This window comes from Siniperca chuatsi, linkage group LG10 (genome assembly GCF_020085105.1).
Source record: "Siniperca chuatsi isolate FFG_IHB_CAS linkage group LG10, ASM2008510v1, whole genome shotgun sequence".
Taxonomy (NCBI): Eukaryota; Metazoa; Chordata; class Actinopteri; order Centrarchiformes; family Sinipercidae; genus Siniperca; species Siniperca chuatsi.
This window is the reverse complement of record NC_058051.1, coordinates 4,033,098-4,052,545: the sequence shown is the minus strand read 5'-3', so window position 1 is coordinate 4,052,545 and position 19,448 is coordinate 4,033,098. Positions and strand designations below refer to the sequence as shown.

The 19,448-nt window shown below is 40.4% G+C and overlaps 2 protein-coding genes across 3 annotated transcripts; one reads left to right on the top strand and one right to left on the bottom strand.

Moving 5' to 3' along the window:
• Nucleotides 1-1,402: 1,402 nt before the first annotated feature.
• On the bottom strand, nt 1,403-4,572 carry casp9 (caspase 9, apoptosis-related cysteine peptidase). The gene is made up of 10 exons (XM_044210980.1): nt 4,210-4,572; nt 3,889-4,099; nt 3,655-3,738; nt 3,515-3,564; nt 3,185-3,361; nt 3,003-3,092; nt 2,568-2,715; nt 2,236-2,424; nt 1,971-2,080; nt 1,403-1,851 (listed from the first exon to the last, which is right to left on the bottom strand). The coding sequence occupies exons 1-10, from the start codon at nt 4,339-4,341 to the stop codon at nt 1,732-1,734; spliced, it is 1,311 nt and encodes a 436-aa protein (XP_044066915.1). The 5' UTR covers nt 4,342-4,572; the 3' UTR covers nt 1,403-1,731.
• Nucleotides 4,573-4,815: 243 nt separating this feature from the next.
• On the top strand, nt 4,816-11,009 carry dnajc16 (DnaJ (Hsp40) homolog, subfamily C, member 16). Of its 2 annotated transcripts, XM_044210973.1 has the most exons (15): nt 4,816-4,958; nt 5,382-5,563; nt 5,642-5,708; nt 5,844-6,168; nt 6,282-6,466; nt 6,612-6,716; nt 6,838-6,996; nt 7,153-7,283; nt 7,461-7,644; nt 7,963-8,142; nt 8,278-8,354; nt 8,780-8,860; nt 9,031-9,120; nt 9,216-9,386; nt 9,497-11,009. In XM_044210973.1, the coding sequence occupies exons 2-15, from the start codon at nt 5,391-5,393 to the stop codon at nt 9,942-9,944; spliced, it is 2,376 nt and encodes a 791-aa protein (XP_044066908.1). In that variant the 5' UTR covers nt 4,816-4,958; nt 5,382-5,390; the 3' UTR covers nt 9,945-11,009. The 2 variants fall into 2 exon arrangements, with proteins under 2 accessions (XP_044066908.1, XP_044066909.1); XM_044210974.1 differs by lacking the exon at nt 4,816-4,958 and having other exon boundaries at nt 5,374-5,563.
• Nucleotides 11,010-19,448: the final 8,439 nt, after the last annotated feature.

Below are 19,448 nucleotides of genomic sequence, written 5' to 3'. Positions count from 1 at the left end.
AAAAACAAACAAAAAAAAAACAGAGTATAAACAATATGGATTTTTTTTGTTGGGAAAGAAACAAAACCACCACAGAGAAAAAACACATAATGAAATTAAGGTAGTCAGACAGAACAAGATCAAAATGAGGAGAAAAAGAAAGAAGAGAATACACAATAGTGATAGCCCAAGATGAACTAAGAACCATAATTTATTTATTTGATAATCAGAAGGGGAAAAAAACTCTCAGTAGACTCACATCATAGAAACACACCTTTAGGTATAGGTAATTGCCATGATACAAACATGTTAATATGAGAAAATATGGTCATATAGCTTTGTCCAATTTTTGGCAAACAAATCCAGGCTAATGAATTGTTTAATTACAGCAAAATATATCTGACTGTCGTGAGGAGTGGGAGAAAAATTATCCATTGTATGAATTTGAATTTTGTGAGGCTGTACTTAACACACAGCAGTGCTTTGAGTTAAATGCTAACATCAGCATGCTAACATTCTCACAAAGATAATGCTAACATGCTGATGTTTAGCAGGTATAATGTTTACTATGGTCACCATCTTAGTTTATCCTGTTAACATTTGCTAATTAGCACTAAACGCAAAGTACAGCTGAGGCTGATGGGAATAGTTTTGCAAGTATTTGTTTATATAGGACATATTCTGCCCTGATGGTGGTGCTAGAGGAAAGGTCAAGGATCACTTAAGTCAGTAGGCTTCATCCTCTAGGCACCCTGGATATCTGTCCCAAATTTCATGGAAATCCATTACTGCATCCAATAGTTGTTGAGACATTTCACAAAAAAACACACGTTAACCTCAGCGGAGTCAACCAGCTAGTCAGGGGATCACCTAAGTTCATCCTCTGGGGACCACGAATACCTGAACCAGATTTCAAGGCAATCCATCCAATAGTTGTTGAGATATTTCAGTCTGGACCAAAGTGGTGGACCGACAGACTGACACTGCCTTAGGCATTGCTAAAAATGATTTCCAAAAGTACACTTTATTTAGAAGCTGTATATTATTTGACATTTGGAATGTTTAAAGTTTCTGTTTTTCTGGAGGCCTGATAACATCATAATGAGGCAAGACAATGGATGAATCAATTAAAGATTTCCTGAGAGGCTAACTGAAGAATTAGAGCTATATGGGGGTCACTGTATCTTACCAACAAAGGGACTCCCAATGTTTTCATGTCAAAGTTCCCCAAATACATAAAGGCTACTGGGGACCCCCATTTGATATGAGAAACATCGTGGTCATGACTTGTTTCAGAGTGTTTTAATTGTTTGCAGTTTAGGCTATTTGAGATAAACCTATGTTTGAAATAGTGTGGGTTGATCTGAGGTGACTGAAATACAAATGAAATGGAACCATTTCAGTATATTAAAGAGACTTGAAATAAGAGTCAGCAAAGTCTTTTATATCACTTTGCAGAGTACAAACTGAACATCATGTTGATTGTCTATACTTAAAAATGTACAGCTGCTTTGTGCCGATAAGACACCAAGAATATAAAAAAACGATTACAGAGTTAGAAAAGATGACTGAAAAACACAGCAAGACATGACAAACAATAGAAATGTACAGTAAGACATGATTGGGTCACTGAAAGTATAACCACAATTTAAAAAAATTCATAAATTTAGCAACTCTGCTGCGACATAATCCCAAGAAATTACAGTCATGCCATAAACATATAAGGTTCCCTGAAAGTGAAACTGAGAAGTGTTAAGATGAACTTCGCTCTGCGTGGCTTTGAAAGTAGAGAAGTTTGCGGAGGAAGTTAAAGGAACCAGGCATTTGCTTGTAGAGCCCTTTTGCAGAGTGCTGGGAGACTTCATGGTTAACCTGGAAATAATGACAGTCAATAATCTGATGTGTCTATGTTTGAATTAAAAAGTTCTAAATGGTCGAGGGAATTTAATAGAGCCCCAGATCATTTTGTTGGTATAATAAGAGAAGCTCACCATCATCAACATTGTGACCAAGTCATCGGTGGCAGCATTTTCCTCAAGAATACGGTCCAGTGTCTCGACGTACCAGGAACCGGACTGGGTGTCTCTCCACGACACGTAACCTGTATTTGACACATGGTCAAAGCGGCATTAGGAAGACATACATATTAAGTCAAGTCTATCTGTAGCTCTGACTTGCACGTGTTTGTTATTAATCAGAATACACACAGACGCATGAATGCAACACACACACACACACATTGAGACACAAACACACCGGGAAAAGTAGAGTAGGACACCAGAATGTCACATGGGGTGGGCAGCGTGGCTCTGGCGTCCGGTTCATCGGACATGCTCAGAGAGTCACTGCTGGATGATGTTGGAATGGCGTCCGTCTGATCATCTGCCCCACCGATGGATGGTTCAACCTCATCAGGGGACACCTCAAAGCCTGTGTCTCTTTCATCTCAAGACAAACAAATGTTTCCCTATGAGACCACTTTAAGTATATATATTACGTACAACTTTTAAATGTTGTAAGTAGGATTATGGATTTTACACATGCTTTGTTACTTTGAGTTATTCAACAGTATGTTCAATGTTAGCTACCTCCTCCACAGGCCTGGATGAAGAAAAGTTTTGGTTTGCCCTGTAATGATGGACAATGCTGGCCATTCAGGTAGTTTGTGATGTGCTGAACTGGGACGTGCTGTCCGTCCACACCATACACGGCACCAGGGAAGCGGTTGTGACTCACCTATAAACATAAATGTGAGCATACATTAGGTCTTACAAGTCATCGGGATCTAAACATGAGTAGGTCAGAGAGGTAGCATTTTATCACGTATGAGTGGATGGAATAAATTGTACAACTGCAGCCTCCGTGGACACAAACGCTGACATTTCAACAGTAGCTGGTACAATATTAGGCAACGCATAATTCCAGAGACTGGGTGTCTAATAATCTGAAAGTGATGCAATAGCTTTTATTGTGAATTGTTCTCAATAGTACAATCAATGTGGATTTTACGGGACATGTCTTACCTCAGTCCCATGGGACAGCATGATGACCACACAGCAGTCATATTGTGAATGGTCCTTCTTAGATAAAGCTAACAGGTCATGTCTGATTTGCTGAAATGCAGAGATAACTGTTAGCTTTACAACCACGAGTGCAACGTTTTACATGTGGTTTCAGACACGGAAGCAGAAGAAATGATTCTTACTCTTTGCTTCAGGTTTGTCTTAACTTCCACAATAAATTTGAGTGCCTTGAATCTTCTCTCCAGCTTGTCACAGTCTATGTTGGACCCTTTGCGATTTTTCAGCTCGCTCTGAGGTTCAAACTCCACGTTGTTTATGATGAGGCAATGTCCACATGGGCTGGCGTCCATTTTATAGCTCTGACACGCGCAGAAAATGGAAGCAGAGAAAGAGGCATGATGTAAATATATAATATAATAATAACAATTTAACAAAGCACTGACAATTTTCTTCTACAGCAACCGTTGTCCTTCTGTTGGTTGTAAAGTGCATGATAAATAAATGGTGCTTACCTGAATACTATCCCGTCGAGTTCTGCCTTGTGGCCTTGGTCTTTCAAGTGCTATGACATAAGTATCAATATGTGTTAAGCATCAAGGGACTTATCAGGCTGTTACCAATAAGTAAATGAAGTAGTTTATTAATAGCTTACATGGACTGGGAGTAGGACTGGGTCTGTGTATTGGATAGACAGGGACATCATCTATTCTTTGCTTATCAACATCCATTGGAGAGGCTATTGGAGAAACAAAGAGCAGATATATGAGCAATAAATTATAAGGACAGAGAGTTACAAATTATTGTAATCATTTGCCTACAAAGACTATCTTTAAAGACAGTTATGACATTGATACTAATGAAATATACCATAGTATCAGACACTTACAAACTGGGAGAGGCAGGACAACAGGGCGAACGACCTGAATGGGTGTTGCAGGCTGTAGTTGAATTGTTGGAGCTCCGCTCTGTAGGAGCTCTGCCAAACTGTGCTGACCTGTCTCCTGAAGGCATTCCAGAAATAATAGAAAGGCCCGACTCCCACGGGTCTCTAAATCCCGGACTAACTGTCTGGCCTGGTCACGTCTGGTCCCAGAGCTCTGATAGGAGACACAGTAACTGGTGTGTACTAGCGCTAGCGTTGCTCTGATTGTTCACAAACAACACTGGAACCTGAAACGCAGTGTCGTGACGTACACAGCTGTCTTACCTTTATCTCGTCGATCATGTCTTGGGTGAAAACTCCTTTTTCAAGAAGGCCATCATAGATATTTGATGGCTCCAAGTCTCTCACGAGACTGGTCCTGTTGCGCTGAAGAATCTTCTTGTGTCTTTCCTCCATTCAATACTAACAACCCCAGTGAGGGAGACAGAGAAGTAACGTTATCGTAAAAGCTGTTACTAACTAATTTTGCTACGACTGCAGTCAGTCGGTATCCTAAAAAGTGCGTAATGATCCCACTCGTTTGTGAAAGGGAACTTATACCTGTACAACTAGTACAAGTTTCCTTTCATTTCTCTTATTTGCGCTTGGTTACATTAGCCATTTCCTTGTTTACATCAGCGTTGTCTGTGATTGGTCTACTGAGAGAGTGCGCAGAGAAAAAAAAAACGAGGTGCATTTGATTTTAATTACTGTGCGCCGTTACCATACGTCCAGCGTACGGTCATGCATTCGCACTAAAAATCGTAGCGCGACAAGCCATTAAACCGAACACACACAAACGAAAAATAAGGTGTCACCAAATACTCAATCTCCCAAAATGACTTTCGACACTGGGCGCCTCCCCCGGTACTCCTGCTTCGCAGCAGCAGGTTGTCAGCTTGCCCTGGAGGAGCTGTGGGATGCTGCTGAACACACCCTTTGCATTTCGCTGTCAGCGTTAACCAACAAGCTGAAGAACACCAAAACCTTCACCAAATATGTGGCGTAGTACCGGTTGACCGCATCTGCTTGAGGTGACTGGGAACGTAACGTTAGAGCTGTTGCGTTGAGACAGCTAGCCACCGTAGCAACGCAACTAACCCTAGTGAAAAAAACTGCTTGAACGTTTTTTATCTTCGAAGAGGAATAACGTTAATGTCACAGCCCAGTGACATGTCAGCAGTATTATGATATTGTGATGTCTGTTGCTGTATTAATTAGCTGACATATATTACCTAGCTTCTGTATTTAGCATGCTATAATGCCATTTTCACCACATCTAGCTACCCTGTTGTCTTCATCATTTTGCATCATTACAAGGCGAAAGTAACGTCAGTATGGAGGAAAAGCTGTTTCAGATTTGCAAGTTAGCTAATGGCTGTCATGATTTCAGGTCTGAACATCCTCAGATTGAACCCATTTAACTTGATGGTGATAGCTCTTCTGATGTGTTCAAGGGAACTGTGATGGCAGGGTCAAAGATGTCTGTGCCGCTGGCTGTAGTGTTGGTCCTCTCAGTGCTGCTGACAGGAGCAACCTATGCTGGGCCTGAGATGGACCCATACAAAATCTTAGGAGTAACCAGGAGTGCAAGCCAGGCTGAGATCAAGAAGGTCTATAAGCGTCTTGCAAAAGAATGGTAAATATTTTCACACGACACAGGCCTGTTTTTATAAAACTCATTCAAGTCTTAACTAATGAGCGCCTTCTTCTCAAGGCATCCAGACAAAAACAAAAATCCAGGTGCTGAGGACATGTTTATCAAGATTACCAAATCTTATGAGGTTAGTCATTTTTTAAATGGAATTCATCAATATATTGTGCAGCTGGTCCTCAACCTTTAGTATCATGTGGTATGTGAATGGAAGCTGTGATAAAAGCCAGTAGCATATTGATATTTGTTCTTCCCAAAAATCTAGATCCTGTCCAATGAGGACAAACGTGCCAATTATGACCGTTACGGGCAGACTGATGACACCCAGCCATACGGCAACGGGCGCTATGGTCATCGTCACGACAGCTTTTACTTCGATGAGTCCTTCTTCAACTTCCCCTTCAACAGCAAGAATCACAGGGACTTTGCTGACAGCAAGTACATATTGCACTTTAACCAGTATGTCAACGACGTGGTGCCTGACAGCTACAAGAGACCATACCTGATAAAGATCACCTCGGACTGGTGCTTCAGCTGCATCCACATCGAGCCCGTCTGGAAAGAGGTGGTGCAGGAGATGGAGACTCTAGGTTTGGAATGAACCTATAAATGATCCAAAATTGTCCAGCAGCCCTGCCGTCTATGAAATTGCACAGTGCGAGTTGAAAAGGTGTGTATGTCTGTTGATATCCTGTCTTTGCAGGCGTCGGAATAGGTGTGGTGGACGTTGGCTATGAGAGACGGTTAGCCAATCACCTCGGTGCTCATCGCACCCCATCAATACTTGGAGTCATCAATGGCAAAGTGACGTTTTTTCATTACGCTGTAGCAAAGGAGCACCTGAGGCAGTTCGTAGAAGACCTTCTTCCTCAGAGACTTGTGGAGCGGGTAAATATTTGCCTGTCTTGTGTTAAACGTTGTAGTTTATGGTGCATCACAGGAAGCATGACTGAAACTCTGAACGTAATGGACATACAGAAGATGGATTGGTAGCATACATTCAAAATATTATTTTTTTTCTTCTATATTTCAGGTCACAGACAAGAATGACCTGCAGTTCTTGAATAGCTGGCATGAGCTCAACAAGCCACATGTGCTTCTGTTCGACCAAGTGCCTGTGGTTCCTCTGCTATACAAGGTAGGCTCTTGCCTTGCAGTTTTTTTTTTTTTTTTTTATGTGAAATGTATCTCAAGTGCCACTGACAGTAATTGCATCACTAACACAAACATGTCAATAATTTATCTCTGTATCTCCATAGCTGACAGCTTTTGCTTATAAGGATTACTTGCAGTTTGGCTATGTGGACCAGGGCCTTGCAGAGACTGCCAATCTGCAGAAACAGTTCAATATTAACACTTACGCTCCGACCATGCTGGTCTTCAAAGAGAACATTGACAAGCCTGCTGACATTATACAGGTAAATCACAGCAGCAGGGAGCTTGAGAAAAGAAAGTAGTTCCTCTGGTTAAATTTAATCATTGACTGTTATCTATACACGGAACTAGTTGCACTTGTTTTCACTAAAATGGCACCTCACTCTTTTTTTCTATGTGGTTATGTTTGTTCTCTGCAGGCTAAAGGAATGAAAAAGCAAATTATTGATGAGTTCATGTCAAACAACAAATTTCTCCTTGTGCCACGGCTGGTCAATCAGAAGCTCTTTGATGAGCTCTGTCCTGTCAAACAGTTCCATAGACGCAGGAAGTAAGAGAGCCTAGCATTTTCTTTTTTAACATCTGTTCACACCCATAAGTCAGAGACAATTCAAATATGAAACCAATTCAGTGCATTTTTTGTTATAATTTCCACATCTAATTTGAGGTATTTTAAGATATGCAGTTTGCATTCACTAAGTTACTTTAATGTCTTTCCTCCCCTCAGATACTGTGTCCTGCTGATCACAGGTGACGAAGAGACCTTTTCCTTTGCAAACCAGGTGTTTCTTTCATTTGCCTCTACTACTACCAAGGAAGTTGTGAGGTTTGCCTATGTGTACCAGCGGCTACAGCAACCTCTTTGTGACATCCTCATGCAGAACAAGGACCGTACACAGTCACCACCACAGGTACACTCATACATGTCCAACACTACAGCTGCCAGTTCCACTCTGAATCTACAGCATATATGGGGATTTGAGAATTGGTAATGGTATTCATTCAGCATATTTGTTTTAATAATCAGTAGTATAATGTATTAGTGCACAAATTTGAGACAAAGTAATGATTTCAAGGGTTATTCCTCAATGCCAAAACAAACAGCTGTTTTATTTTATTTTCTAAAGAAGTCTTTGGAATGGACATTTGACTTAATAACTCATGCTCCCATAAGAAGTGTATTATTCAAGATTCATATTAACGGACTGAGTGTTTTTTTCTTTACTCAGGTGGTGATCCTGGAGAGGCGTAACGCTGCAGGGAAGGCCTTGTTCAAGCCTGTGACGGCCTGGAACGGCAGTGAGGAAGACAAGCAGCGTCTTCTGGAGGAGCTGGAGCGACTTCAGAAGGACCCGTCCATCCTCATCCATGACGCTGTGCTGCCTGAGCTCAACAACGAGTTCGCCTCTGTATGTTTCTCTTTGAGTAAAAATAGTGGGTTTGAACAATGCTTGTCTATGCAACCAAGATTCTTATAACCAAGTACTGTTGGATAAATATCAACCACCAGTCCTGTTACTAAAAGTAATACTCTCACTCTGTAGATGTTTGTAATCCGATGGATCTATGCATCTTACGATTACCTCTCTGAAGTCATCGATGATATTCTGCATAACAACTGGTAGGTAGAAATCTTTGTCTTTATTTTTTTTGGATTATTTTTTCGGGCATTTTTGCCTTTATTGGATAGTGATAGCTGCAGAGAGAGACAGGAAAGGCGGGAGAGAGAGAGGGGATGACATGAAGCAAAGGACCCGGGTTGGAATCGAGTCAGGGCCGCTGCGGTAAGGACTCAGCCTTAATGGCACGCGCTCTACCAGGTGAGCTACCGGGACTCTAACTGAAGTTTCATTTTAGATCCAGTTAAGCAGTTCCACACATATGTAAGAATTTGATGTTAAAGATTAAGATTTTTGGAAGTTTAAAATTGCACTACAACAGTATTTAATTTACAAGCAAGCTACCTTCCACCTGTTTTGGAATAGCACACTCTTGAGATAAATACAGTGTGTCTTGTTGCACTAAGACATCTGTGATGATTTGCAGGCGTGAGATGATGCCTCTTCTGTCCCTCATCTTCTCTGCCTTGTTCATCTTGTTTGGAACTGTGGTCATCCAGGCCTTCAGGTTGGTTGCTTTACCATACACGTTTTACTAGACCACCAAAACTGTAACGCTATATACTGTACTATATAGCTTAAGACAAGCCAAAGAAAACGTAATGTCTGAAAAAGTAATAATGCTATTAATTTTCTAACTCTTCTATGCCTGCGCACCCCCTTTGTGTGTGTTTTCAGTGACTCAAGTGAAGATAAGCAGACAAAACCAAAGGCAAAAGATGGAACAAAAGCAGAAAATGGGTCACCAGGGACCGGTAGTACTTCAAGGCAAGAATACATTTAGAATTTACATATTAACGCTTTATCGAGTGCAGGATTTATCGTCATGTTTTTAAACTCTTCATTCTGGCTGTTGATTTCAGTCGGCCTCCCAAGAAGAATTTTGTGGAGGTGACAGAGCTGACAGATATCACTTACATGAGCAACCTGGTGAAGCTGAGGCCGGGACACATGAACATAGTGCTGGTGCTCACTGACGCCTCCAAGAACATCCTCCTTAGCAAGTTTGCCAAAGAGGTCTACTCCTTCACAGGGTAAGCTAAACATTCCCTTTTCCTTGTGTGGAACAAATAAAGTCCATTATATGAGTTTGTTTTTAACAATCATGTACTTCATCACATTCATTATTTCAACACTCTCCTAGGAGCCTGACGCTGCATTTCTCCTTCCTGAATATTGACAAGCACAGCGAGTGGATGAACACACTGCTGGAATACGCCCAGGACGCTACGCAGATTGATGCAGATGAGGATGACAGGGGTCACCACAAGATAGACTACACCGGCTACGTGCTGGCACTTAACGGACACAAAAAGTACCTTTGTCTGTTTAAGCCCGTCTACACTGGGGAAGACCTTGACAGTAAGTCATCTGAGGATGAAGGGGGCATTTCAGGGGGGAGGTCGAGGTCCAGTTTGCGTGATGACCATCCACAGCGCAAATCCAACCGATCCCGCAGCATATCCACCCTGCAAATCCACCACAAACTGGACCGCCTGGGCTTGTGGATGGAAAGGCTCATGGAAGGCACTTTGCCTCGCTACTACATTCCCACCTGGCCAGGACTAGACAAGATCACCCCCAGTAAATAGATCGAGGCGAGTTAGAAAGGACTTAGTACATATCTACTGTCACACTCCTCTCGTGTTCTGCTAAAATTAGGCTAGAGCTGCCTTTTTTGCACTTGAGATATTTAATAGTTACAGATGTCTTTAAAGTTGAGTCAATATTACAAACTTGGCTTCAGTGCAACTACTGTGGGACAGGTCCTTTAGTGTACCCCTCTTACACTCATCGCATGCTGTTTTTAACTGTTGGTTGTCATATTTTATTCAGGCAAATGCTGCTGTGACAGCCTTGTGAACAGAAAACAGAAAAATCACTGTGGCCATTTGTACTCTCCTGCTGTCATGACCATCAGTCATATTCACACACACTAAAGGAGGCAGGATAATTACCTTCGTCTTCATTGATGAATACTGTGAACAGAGATGCATGTGTCTAACACTAAATGTCTTTTTTATGCATCTCAGCCCAATTGTTTTTTCAGTTATAGATTATCTCCTGAATTCTGACTCGCTTGTGCAATATAGCGTGCTGCTATAATGACAATGCCTTTTACCCTGGACCTCAAAGGTTTCTCCATGTTCGTCCTGATCATGTGATTGCATAAGAAGAAAGGCAGATGGAAACTGTTGGGGTTGTGGTTTAAAATGTACTTCACTACAAGCAAGACTTATTTAGCAGCCTTGGTTTATGTAACAACCTCAGTCAGCCAGTAGCTTTATGTAGCAAACATAATGAACAGGCTGTCCCCTTTCATTTTCTGAATGTCCAAATGTGCACAATTGTCGATGTCATCTTGAACTTGAACTTAGTGTGTGCTTGCTTGTTTTGTCAACATTAAGTGTAAAAATATAATTTTGTTATGTGATGTAAATATTGTACAGAATCATATTATCTATAGGACCTGTGTGTAATTAGAAAGATAAGATGAATGTTTTACATGGATCTATCAAAATGCTGTAGTAATGGTTTTTTTTTTCATTTCTTTTACAAGTAAAAAATGATGTCTGCTACTGTCAGATATTTCAGTTGGTCTTCAATAATGCATTTATCCTCTTGTTGGTTGTAATAAAATGCTTTATGTTTGTTAATTACAACAGAAGAAATCTTTTTTTTTTTTTTTTTTGCAGAATTTGCTTTGTTTACCAGCTTATTCAGCAGGATAACCTGGGTATTTGGCATTTAACAAGAAATACCTTGCCAGTAACCTGTGGTGTCATTGGGTGGAGACACCTCCACTAGATTACATCCAACAAGGTTTAGACCATGGCAGCCCTGGAAAATCTCAGTTTAGTTCTAATGAAGGTTTAAAAAAATAGTAACTATTGCTTTTTGACAAACACTGTCCTTTTCAATAGTGTCACTCATGGGCACTTTTACCTCCTGCATGTATATTGGAGTTGTATGTGTGGAACTGGTGGAGTAAATTTTTTACGCAATTTGTTATTTGACAAGGTTGTGTCATCAGCTCTTTAAAATCATAAAGGATACTTGGGACGGATTAAAGGTACTGGACACTCAAATTTAGGAATTTGTAGATAATTATGTTTGTGGTCTTGCCATCAGCTCTTATATAATCATTTGCTGTTAAATGCTCCTACGGTATGTTTCTTTGTTTCTAATGTTATTATCACCATTGGTGCTGGTTTGGATGTTGGGTTTTAAAACAGTTTGGCAGTGTTTTGTCCCACCGAAGAAAAGGTCAAAATTGGGAACAACACTCTCACATGGGCGCCGCTTTTAATGTGTGTTTGAAAGTCATAGGCCTTTTTCTCACCAAGCATTTTTACTTTTCATAGTAGGAAAAGCACAGGTGTTAATAAAAACATTAACAATGGCTCTGTTCCATTCAAGTGTGCCAGTGTGGCAGTGAGCCAGCATGCACAATAGGCCTTTTTCACTGTAGACTTTTGACATGTCACAGTAGGAAATGCGCAGGTGAAAATAATAGCGTCCTGGTATTGTGCATGTTGGATCACTGTTACACTGTTAGGAGTTACTGGGACACTTGAATGGAACAGAGCCATCTTTAATGTATAAGTAACACAAGTCAAAATGTCTGCTGGGAAAAAAAATCTGGGTCATTGTTCTGAACATGGGAGAACCACAACCCTTATAATTTCACTACAGGTTTTGCCTGGAGAGTAGATCTGATTGTATTTTGGAGTACTGTTCTGCATTTTAAAGAGCACAAACCTGCTTCTACAACTGCTTTGATAGGATTTCACATTAACACCGTCCATTATTTAGGGGTGCTTCTTTTTGAACCTGTTTGTGGACTGTAGTAATGGTGTTAAAGAGAGTTGTCATTAGCAATTGTACAAGCATAGTTACTATAATAAACCTAGATTTGTTTGGCAATATTGCCAAGATGGACACATTATCTGTCCAACTGCACAGTGTGTCCATAAACCATCTGTCTAACAAAATTATGTGAACCCCACTGTTACACCCAGACATGGAAAGAAATGAAAAAATTGCACCTAGAGGCAGTGGGCCTTGTTGTGAAAGTGGATGTACCACACCTTGCTGCCTCCCCTGATGGTCTCTTCTCTTGTGGCTGTTGTGGAAAAGGGGAGATTAAATGCTCATGTACGTACAAGCATGGTCTAGGAGGGTCAGAGTCAGATCCTAACTTTTCCCTTGACCAACACTATGATTTGCGAACAACACTCCCTTACTATTCTCAAGTTCTAATGCAGATATATGTGTCCCAAGTTCAAATCTCTGATTTTATGGAGTGGACAGAAACAAGCAGAAAACAGATGAGCCAACAGATGAGGAAATGTGGATGCCAGTCAGAGCAGTAGGTGATGTGTTTAGGTACCTACATCTCATTATCACCATTAATTGCGATAACCAATAAGAGTACGAATGACACATAGTGGTAATACACCCAAGAGTCATGATGGAAATACTGAGAATTCAGAAAAAAAATGACAAGACCGTTTTCATGATGTAATTTTTTTTGGCATAATTTATTTACAGTTGTAAGTAATTTGATTCATCCCAAAAATCTACAGTAGCTCTGCAGCTGTTCAGTCCACTGTAAAACTGAGCAAATCCCTGACAAACCTTAAATATCTTTCGAACTGTGCTTCATGGAGACAATTACCGAAACAATATGATATAAACAAAAAAAAGAACAAAATTCATCACATTATTATATACTAGCCAGCAAAATTGTATCGCACGAGCCAGAACAAAAACACTTGGGCCGATATTGAGTGATCATGGCCGGCATAGTCTCGGGGTGAGGTACGGGACAGTTCTAGGCCGAGTCTGTCGTACATGGCTGAAGTGTGGCCTGAATTTGACCTGAGTATAACTACCACAGCTAAGCCGGGATGAGCCTGACAACCACCCCCCAACCCTTCCCTCAGATGCAAAAACAGGATAGAATCAGGTTACATGTAAAAATGCCTGCTCTTTTATTCAGTGACACATGATTTACACTACAATATTAGCTTACTGAGCAAAATTCAAGATGGCCGCCTCAGTGTTTTGGTACTCACATTCTCATAGAAGGAAGGAGTAAACAGGCAAACATGAGTCCAGAAAAAAAGCAATTTTGATTAAATAAAAGGCTTTAAGGGGAATGTCACATATGTTATTCCTGTGCCCAAGGACAGTCAAGTCTAATTAGGAATATGTAAGTCCTGACTGGAGGCTCTGTAGAGTTCGAGTGTTCCCTGGCATGACTGGTACTGTTTGTATAAACTTAAACAGCCATGGTAACTCAGTGCACTTGACTGATCTTCTTGTGGCCACCAATCAGAGGACCTTGATCAGAACATCTGACTAAGTTCATACTGCTTCCTTACGAAACCCCAGTGGGGAGTGTATGGGTGAAAACAATAAGTGAATCTATTTCCATCCATTGTAGAGTAATTATACCGTGCATTTTAACAGATCACTAATTTGGTCATCCATGGCTTGTCCATTTTTCCTTTGGTGAACTATACTTCCACTATGGTCTGCACTCAGTACATTTTCATGATGAATCATGAATATTTTTATTCTTTCAAATAAAATGGCTAAAAAGTATTGTCCATGCAAATTTTTCCATGCAGAGGACTATGAGGAAGCTAAGCTCTGGGCGAAGCACTTTGAGGAGCAATCCTCTGTTGAGTGTGAACCAAAGTCCAGAAAAAGAGTGCATAACCCTCACTACATTTCAAGCTCCAGCGATGAAGGTCATTTTCTGTGTGCTGCTTCACCGTTCACCCTCACCACACGTTTGGGTTTACCAGGTCTGTCTGGCAGCCTCCCCTGCCATCTGATCAAACTCACCACCAAGTGGTGATCAGTTGACAGCTCTGCTCCTCTCTTCACCCAAGTATCCAAGACATATGGCCAACATTGGCCTAAGGTGTTCTGGCACCAAGTATGGTGTTTGTTATGGCCAATCCATGACTAGTACAGAAGTCCAATAACAAAACACCACTCTGGTTCAGATCAGGAAGGCCGTTCCTCCCAATCACCCCCTCCAGGTTTCTCTATCGTTGCCCATGTGAGCGTTGAAGTCTGCTAGTAGAACTATAGAGTCCCTATATGGAATCCCTTCCAGGATGCCACCCAGAGACTCCAAGAAGGCCGGGGACTCTGAGCAGCTGTTCGGTGCATAAGCACATGCAACAGTCAGAGCCTTCCCCTCTGTGATTCGCAGTCGCATAAAGGCAACCCTGTCATTCTCCAGGGAGAACTCCAACACAGCGGCACTCAGTCGGGGGGGTTTGTGAGTATCCCCATACCCACCCGGCACCTCTCACCCTGGGCAACTCTAGAAAAGGAGAGAGTCCAGCCCCTCTCCAGGAGTTTGGTTCCAGAACTAGTGCTAAGTGTAGAGGTGAGCCAGCTCCAGTTCCTTCACCACATGACATTCCACATCCCCAGGACCAGTCCGGCGGGTAATGTTAGCGATTGCAACACACACTGTTTGGTGCAACTACGGTGTACATGGAAAGAAAGAGAAGAAACCACTGAAGAATGTGACATTATACAATGTCATATTACATAAGAAATAATTCATATTGTTTCGCAAAATAACCAAGTTGTGTTATTTCATTGTCTTGGTGTGTGTTCATGACAAATTCATTGAAACCATTACCTTTATTGACTTTATGAAGGGGCAGTTATGGCCTCCAGGCAAAAGGATGCCATGTGAATTCAGGGTTTGTTGACACAACACACAAATGAAATTATATCACTTTTTTTTTTGCCTTTTTACCCCATGTAATTTAAAATGCAAACCCTGAGCTAAAAAGTATTTTTATATTTAGATAGTAATCAAAGTGAATGTGTATGTGAGTTGAACGTTTCAGCCATTTCAATGGATCGGTCTTTAGGTATCTGCAGAAGCTCCAGCTCCTCTGTCCATCTCTCCTTCAGATGGGGAACTTTAACCATCTTTTATTCCAGAAATGTTGCTGGACTCTTCATCCTTGGTGTTGGGAATTGTTTTTTAAATGGACTAAAAAGTTCTGTATGTAATCTTGTAAGTCTTGTCTTGGAGTCTTGTAAGATGAAATATTATAATGTTAAGTTTGAAATCACTTGTTTGTAGTTCTTGTTGTTGCTACAGAAATTCAGTACAATGTTGCACTTGATGTGTTTTGACTTCCCTTGTTAAAACAGAGATCATACCTAATGGGAGTTTATTTGGTGATTGATTTTTTCCAAGTTGCTTGAACATTACTTGGAATAAAAAAGGTTAAGTTACTGCAAGTTCAACCAAGTACATTTCTCTCAAAAATGTTAGATTTACATTGCCAGTTGCTGAATCACTAAAACAAATTTCATCTGTTGCAAGGTTGTTGATGACTGCAAACATTTTTCTTGAAGGGGTAGAAGCAAAATCCATTCCAAAATCATATTGGAGTCAAAGGTGAGTGACTGCTGTATTCTTAAAAATTAACTTAAAGGAGTATATCACCCAAAACTGAAAATGTTGTCATCTGCTCACCCTCATGTCAGTCAGAAACACTGGTTAAGTGTTTATGTGTTACAGTAACACCAACATTCAGCAACATTATGCTGAATTATGCTCATTGCCTGTTGTCAGTCTCTACATCGCTGTTGATTTTGTGCTTATTACCAGCTATCAGACTCAACAAATCTGTTGCTATTAGCCATTTTTGCTCATATTTCCAATAAGCCTGCTGTGTGATACTCTATTTTTCTTACTTGGTCCAATTTTATATCCTTTCAGCTCCCACACATGGCCAAATGACTGTTGGCCCAGTGAAGAACCCGAGGTCCAGCCTTCCCCACTAAAGACATGCCTGAGACAAGAGTGACTGTATTCCAAGTAGAACAATGCACCTGAGGCCTGTGAATTTGGGCAGTGTGATTTGGAACTGTATAGTACAAAGCATTTTTGAATCTTAAGTAACATGTAAAATTAATAAGTGACATGTCTTTAAGGATGTTTTAAGCCCTTAAAAGTTTTCAATTGTCTTAAATGTATTTTTGTTCATAGAATTGTCTAATGCATTATGACTGTCATGACATGTCATACATTGAATATGTCATGGTGTATGTATCTGTTGTTACAATATGTTTGTATTTGGATGGCAAAAGTCCGCTATGTGTCCTTTTCTTGGACCAAAATAAATATTTGGACAAATGTCAATGTTGTCGTTTTAGATCATTGTGAAAATGTCAAGTAGCTAAGAGTACAGCTTGCATGTGCTTACTTCTGTGGTAAACTTTCTTTTTTTCTCTTCTTTTTTTTCTCGGCATTTCTACTTTATTTCATAGTCACAGTAGAGAGAGACAGGAAAGGCATGGGGGAGAGAGAGGGGATTGATTGTTAATCATGAAGAAGGCTTAAGGGCCGAAACATCATTTGAATAAAAGAGAAATGCATATGGAGCCAGAGTGTGCGACTTTTCCTTTTTAGACAGAGACAAGGGATAACATGGGCAAAGGGCTGCAGTAAGGACTCAGTCTTGACATAGCATGCACTCTACCAGGTGAGCTATTGGGGTGCCCTGTGGAAAACTGTCTACAATGTTATCCTAAGAAGCATTTAAAATGTCTAGAAAACCCTTAAATTTAACTTGTTAATGCCTGCAGTCATCCTCTAAAATAATATACACTAATAATGTTGAAATCAATGGTCTACGGTTATTACTGTCCTGAAACTACAACAGTGCAAGACAATGTATATTTTATTGACAAGCAGTTTTGGGTGTTTGATACATGTATTTTTTTTACTGCTGCACTGAGTGTCGTTGAAAATACATTTTGAGGTCATGAATTACAGAAGCAATGGCATTTCATTGGTAGGATAGTATAGAGATTGAACTGCAACACCATGATATGCCTTTTTTAATACACAAAATCTAAATGTATGGTCAGAGTTTAGTAAGTCAGTGACCAATCAGCAATGTTGAAGAAAGGTAAATAAAGTCATAAGGAAGTGTGAACAACGTCTCAGCAGTGTAAATCTATAACGTTATGACGGAGGATTCACAACGTTGTGTGATGACTGTCTGCCGACGTAATCACGACGTTGGGGTAAGGTTATTATATTACCTTATCAAATGTAAAATTTTTGGGACGTAATTGTAACGTATCCACAAAGTTGTTTTGTGACTTTGCAGCGACGGGGCCCTAGTCTTACGTTTTTACGTAAGCACTACATCATTTGATATGTAAAGCATACGTTGATGATACCAATAGAGTACGCTGCATCATTTGATATAGGGTAGGTAGCATACGCACGATGATACCAATTCGTGGGTTCGATTCGTTCACACAATCTCTCTGGGTGGAGTCTGCATGTCCTCCCGTGTTACCCACCGTCCATTTTGCTGTGTAGGGTAGGTAGACCTCCTGGATGACTTTGTAACACTTTGTGTGCATCTCTCACTAATATTGAAAAGACAGGGGTGCCTTAAAAGCAGACATAGACCACATGCTAAATACTGAGTGGAATTTCAGTTAAGGAGTTGTAAAGAAATTGAGAAGTAGGACAAAACTCCTTTTCTCTGTCTGTGTGAACCTTTTTTCAGGGACGTGGTTTAACTTGCAGTGATTTTATTTCTCCACTTTACAACAAAAACAAGGGAGCTCGTTAGCTATAATCCACCAGCAAATTTTCTCTGCTGCTGAAATACTATCCTAGTACTACAAACCCATGCTACAAACCAAACTGCAATAGGAATTGTTCTTCTTCTAATACTTCTGCTTCAAAACTTGCCAGACTTACTCAAAGGCACCACCTGGTGGCAGAAACTTTGCACCACATTCACAAACATTAATACTACTTAAGTACTAAATTATGAAGATTGCAGCCTAGAAAAACATATTACACCAGTACATTTAGAATATAAACATTGCCTGCATATAAAGAAGTGAGAACGCAATTGCAGATTGACCTGTTAGCTGAATTAAATCGAATTATACTAAAAATAATAAACATTTAAAAAGTAATAAACATTTGGATGATATGGCGATTTAATTTAGTCTAACTTTAGCAATTATGGGCTACTCGTATTTATGCAGCCACAACAGCATAAATAAAACCTTTTTATTTAGCTCATCAAAACGGCACGCAGAAAAATGGAAGAGCATTTTTTCATCGAGAGCACAAGATGGCTTTACAAGGCAAGGCATGTTTTTTTGTATAGCACATTTCAACAACAAGGCAATTCAAAGTGCTTACATATAAGCAACATTGGGCAACATAAAAATACATTTAAATACACTTATAAAGAGTTAGGTAGAAAATAAAAACAAGATAAAACAGGACAGTAAAACTTACAGTGCAGTGTAAGAAATGAATCATTATTTGATTAAATAAAAGGCAGCGGTAAACAGAAAAGTCTTCAGCCTTGATTTAAAAGAACTAAGAGTTTCAGCAGACCTGCAGTTTTCTGGGAGTTTGTTCCAGATACGTGGTGCATAAAAACTGAACTGAATCCATGTAGTTTTAGTTTTGAGAGGTCGGGATGGTTCATAACGTAGCAGAAGATCAGAAATGTACCATTCAGTGCTTTATAAAACAACAGTAGTATTTTGAAATCAATTTTACAGACAGACCATCTCCTCTTGCATCGCTTTTGTCTTTTTAATAACCATAAACAGATCAGTTCTTCCTCCGCACTGAGGAGCTGTAGGGCAGCGCGCATAGGTTTATGCCATTTTTCTGTAACACTCCCCCAGGCCCTTGCATTTCTATGAAGCTTCCCAGTCATTGCCATTTTCCATCCATCCACTGGATGTCCTCAGACTTTCTCACAGATCCCAGTCATCTGACTGCCACCTGCTCACCTGTCCCCATTCCCCAATCACCCACTCAGTATTTATACCAGCCCATTTCCACCGGATCCCTGCCAGATCATCAATGTTGCTGTGCATTCTAGCCACTACCTGTACCTGAACCTGTTTCTGTGCCTGTACCTTGTCCCTGCCCCATTCCTGTTCATCTGTTGATTACCTGATTATCTGCTACTTCTGTTTGAACCTTCTGCTGCCGTTGCCTGTAAGCCAGAGTATCATCATTCTTTCAATTAAAGTCT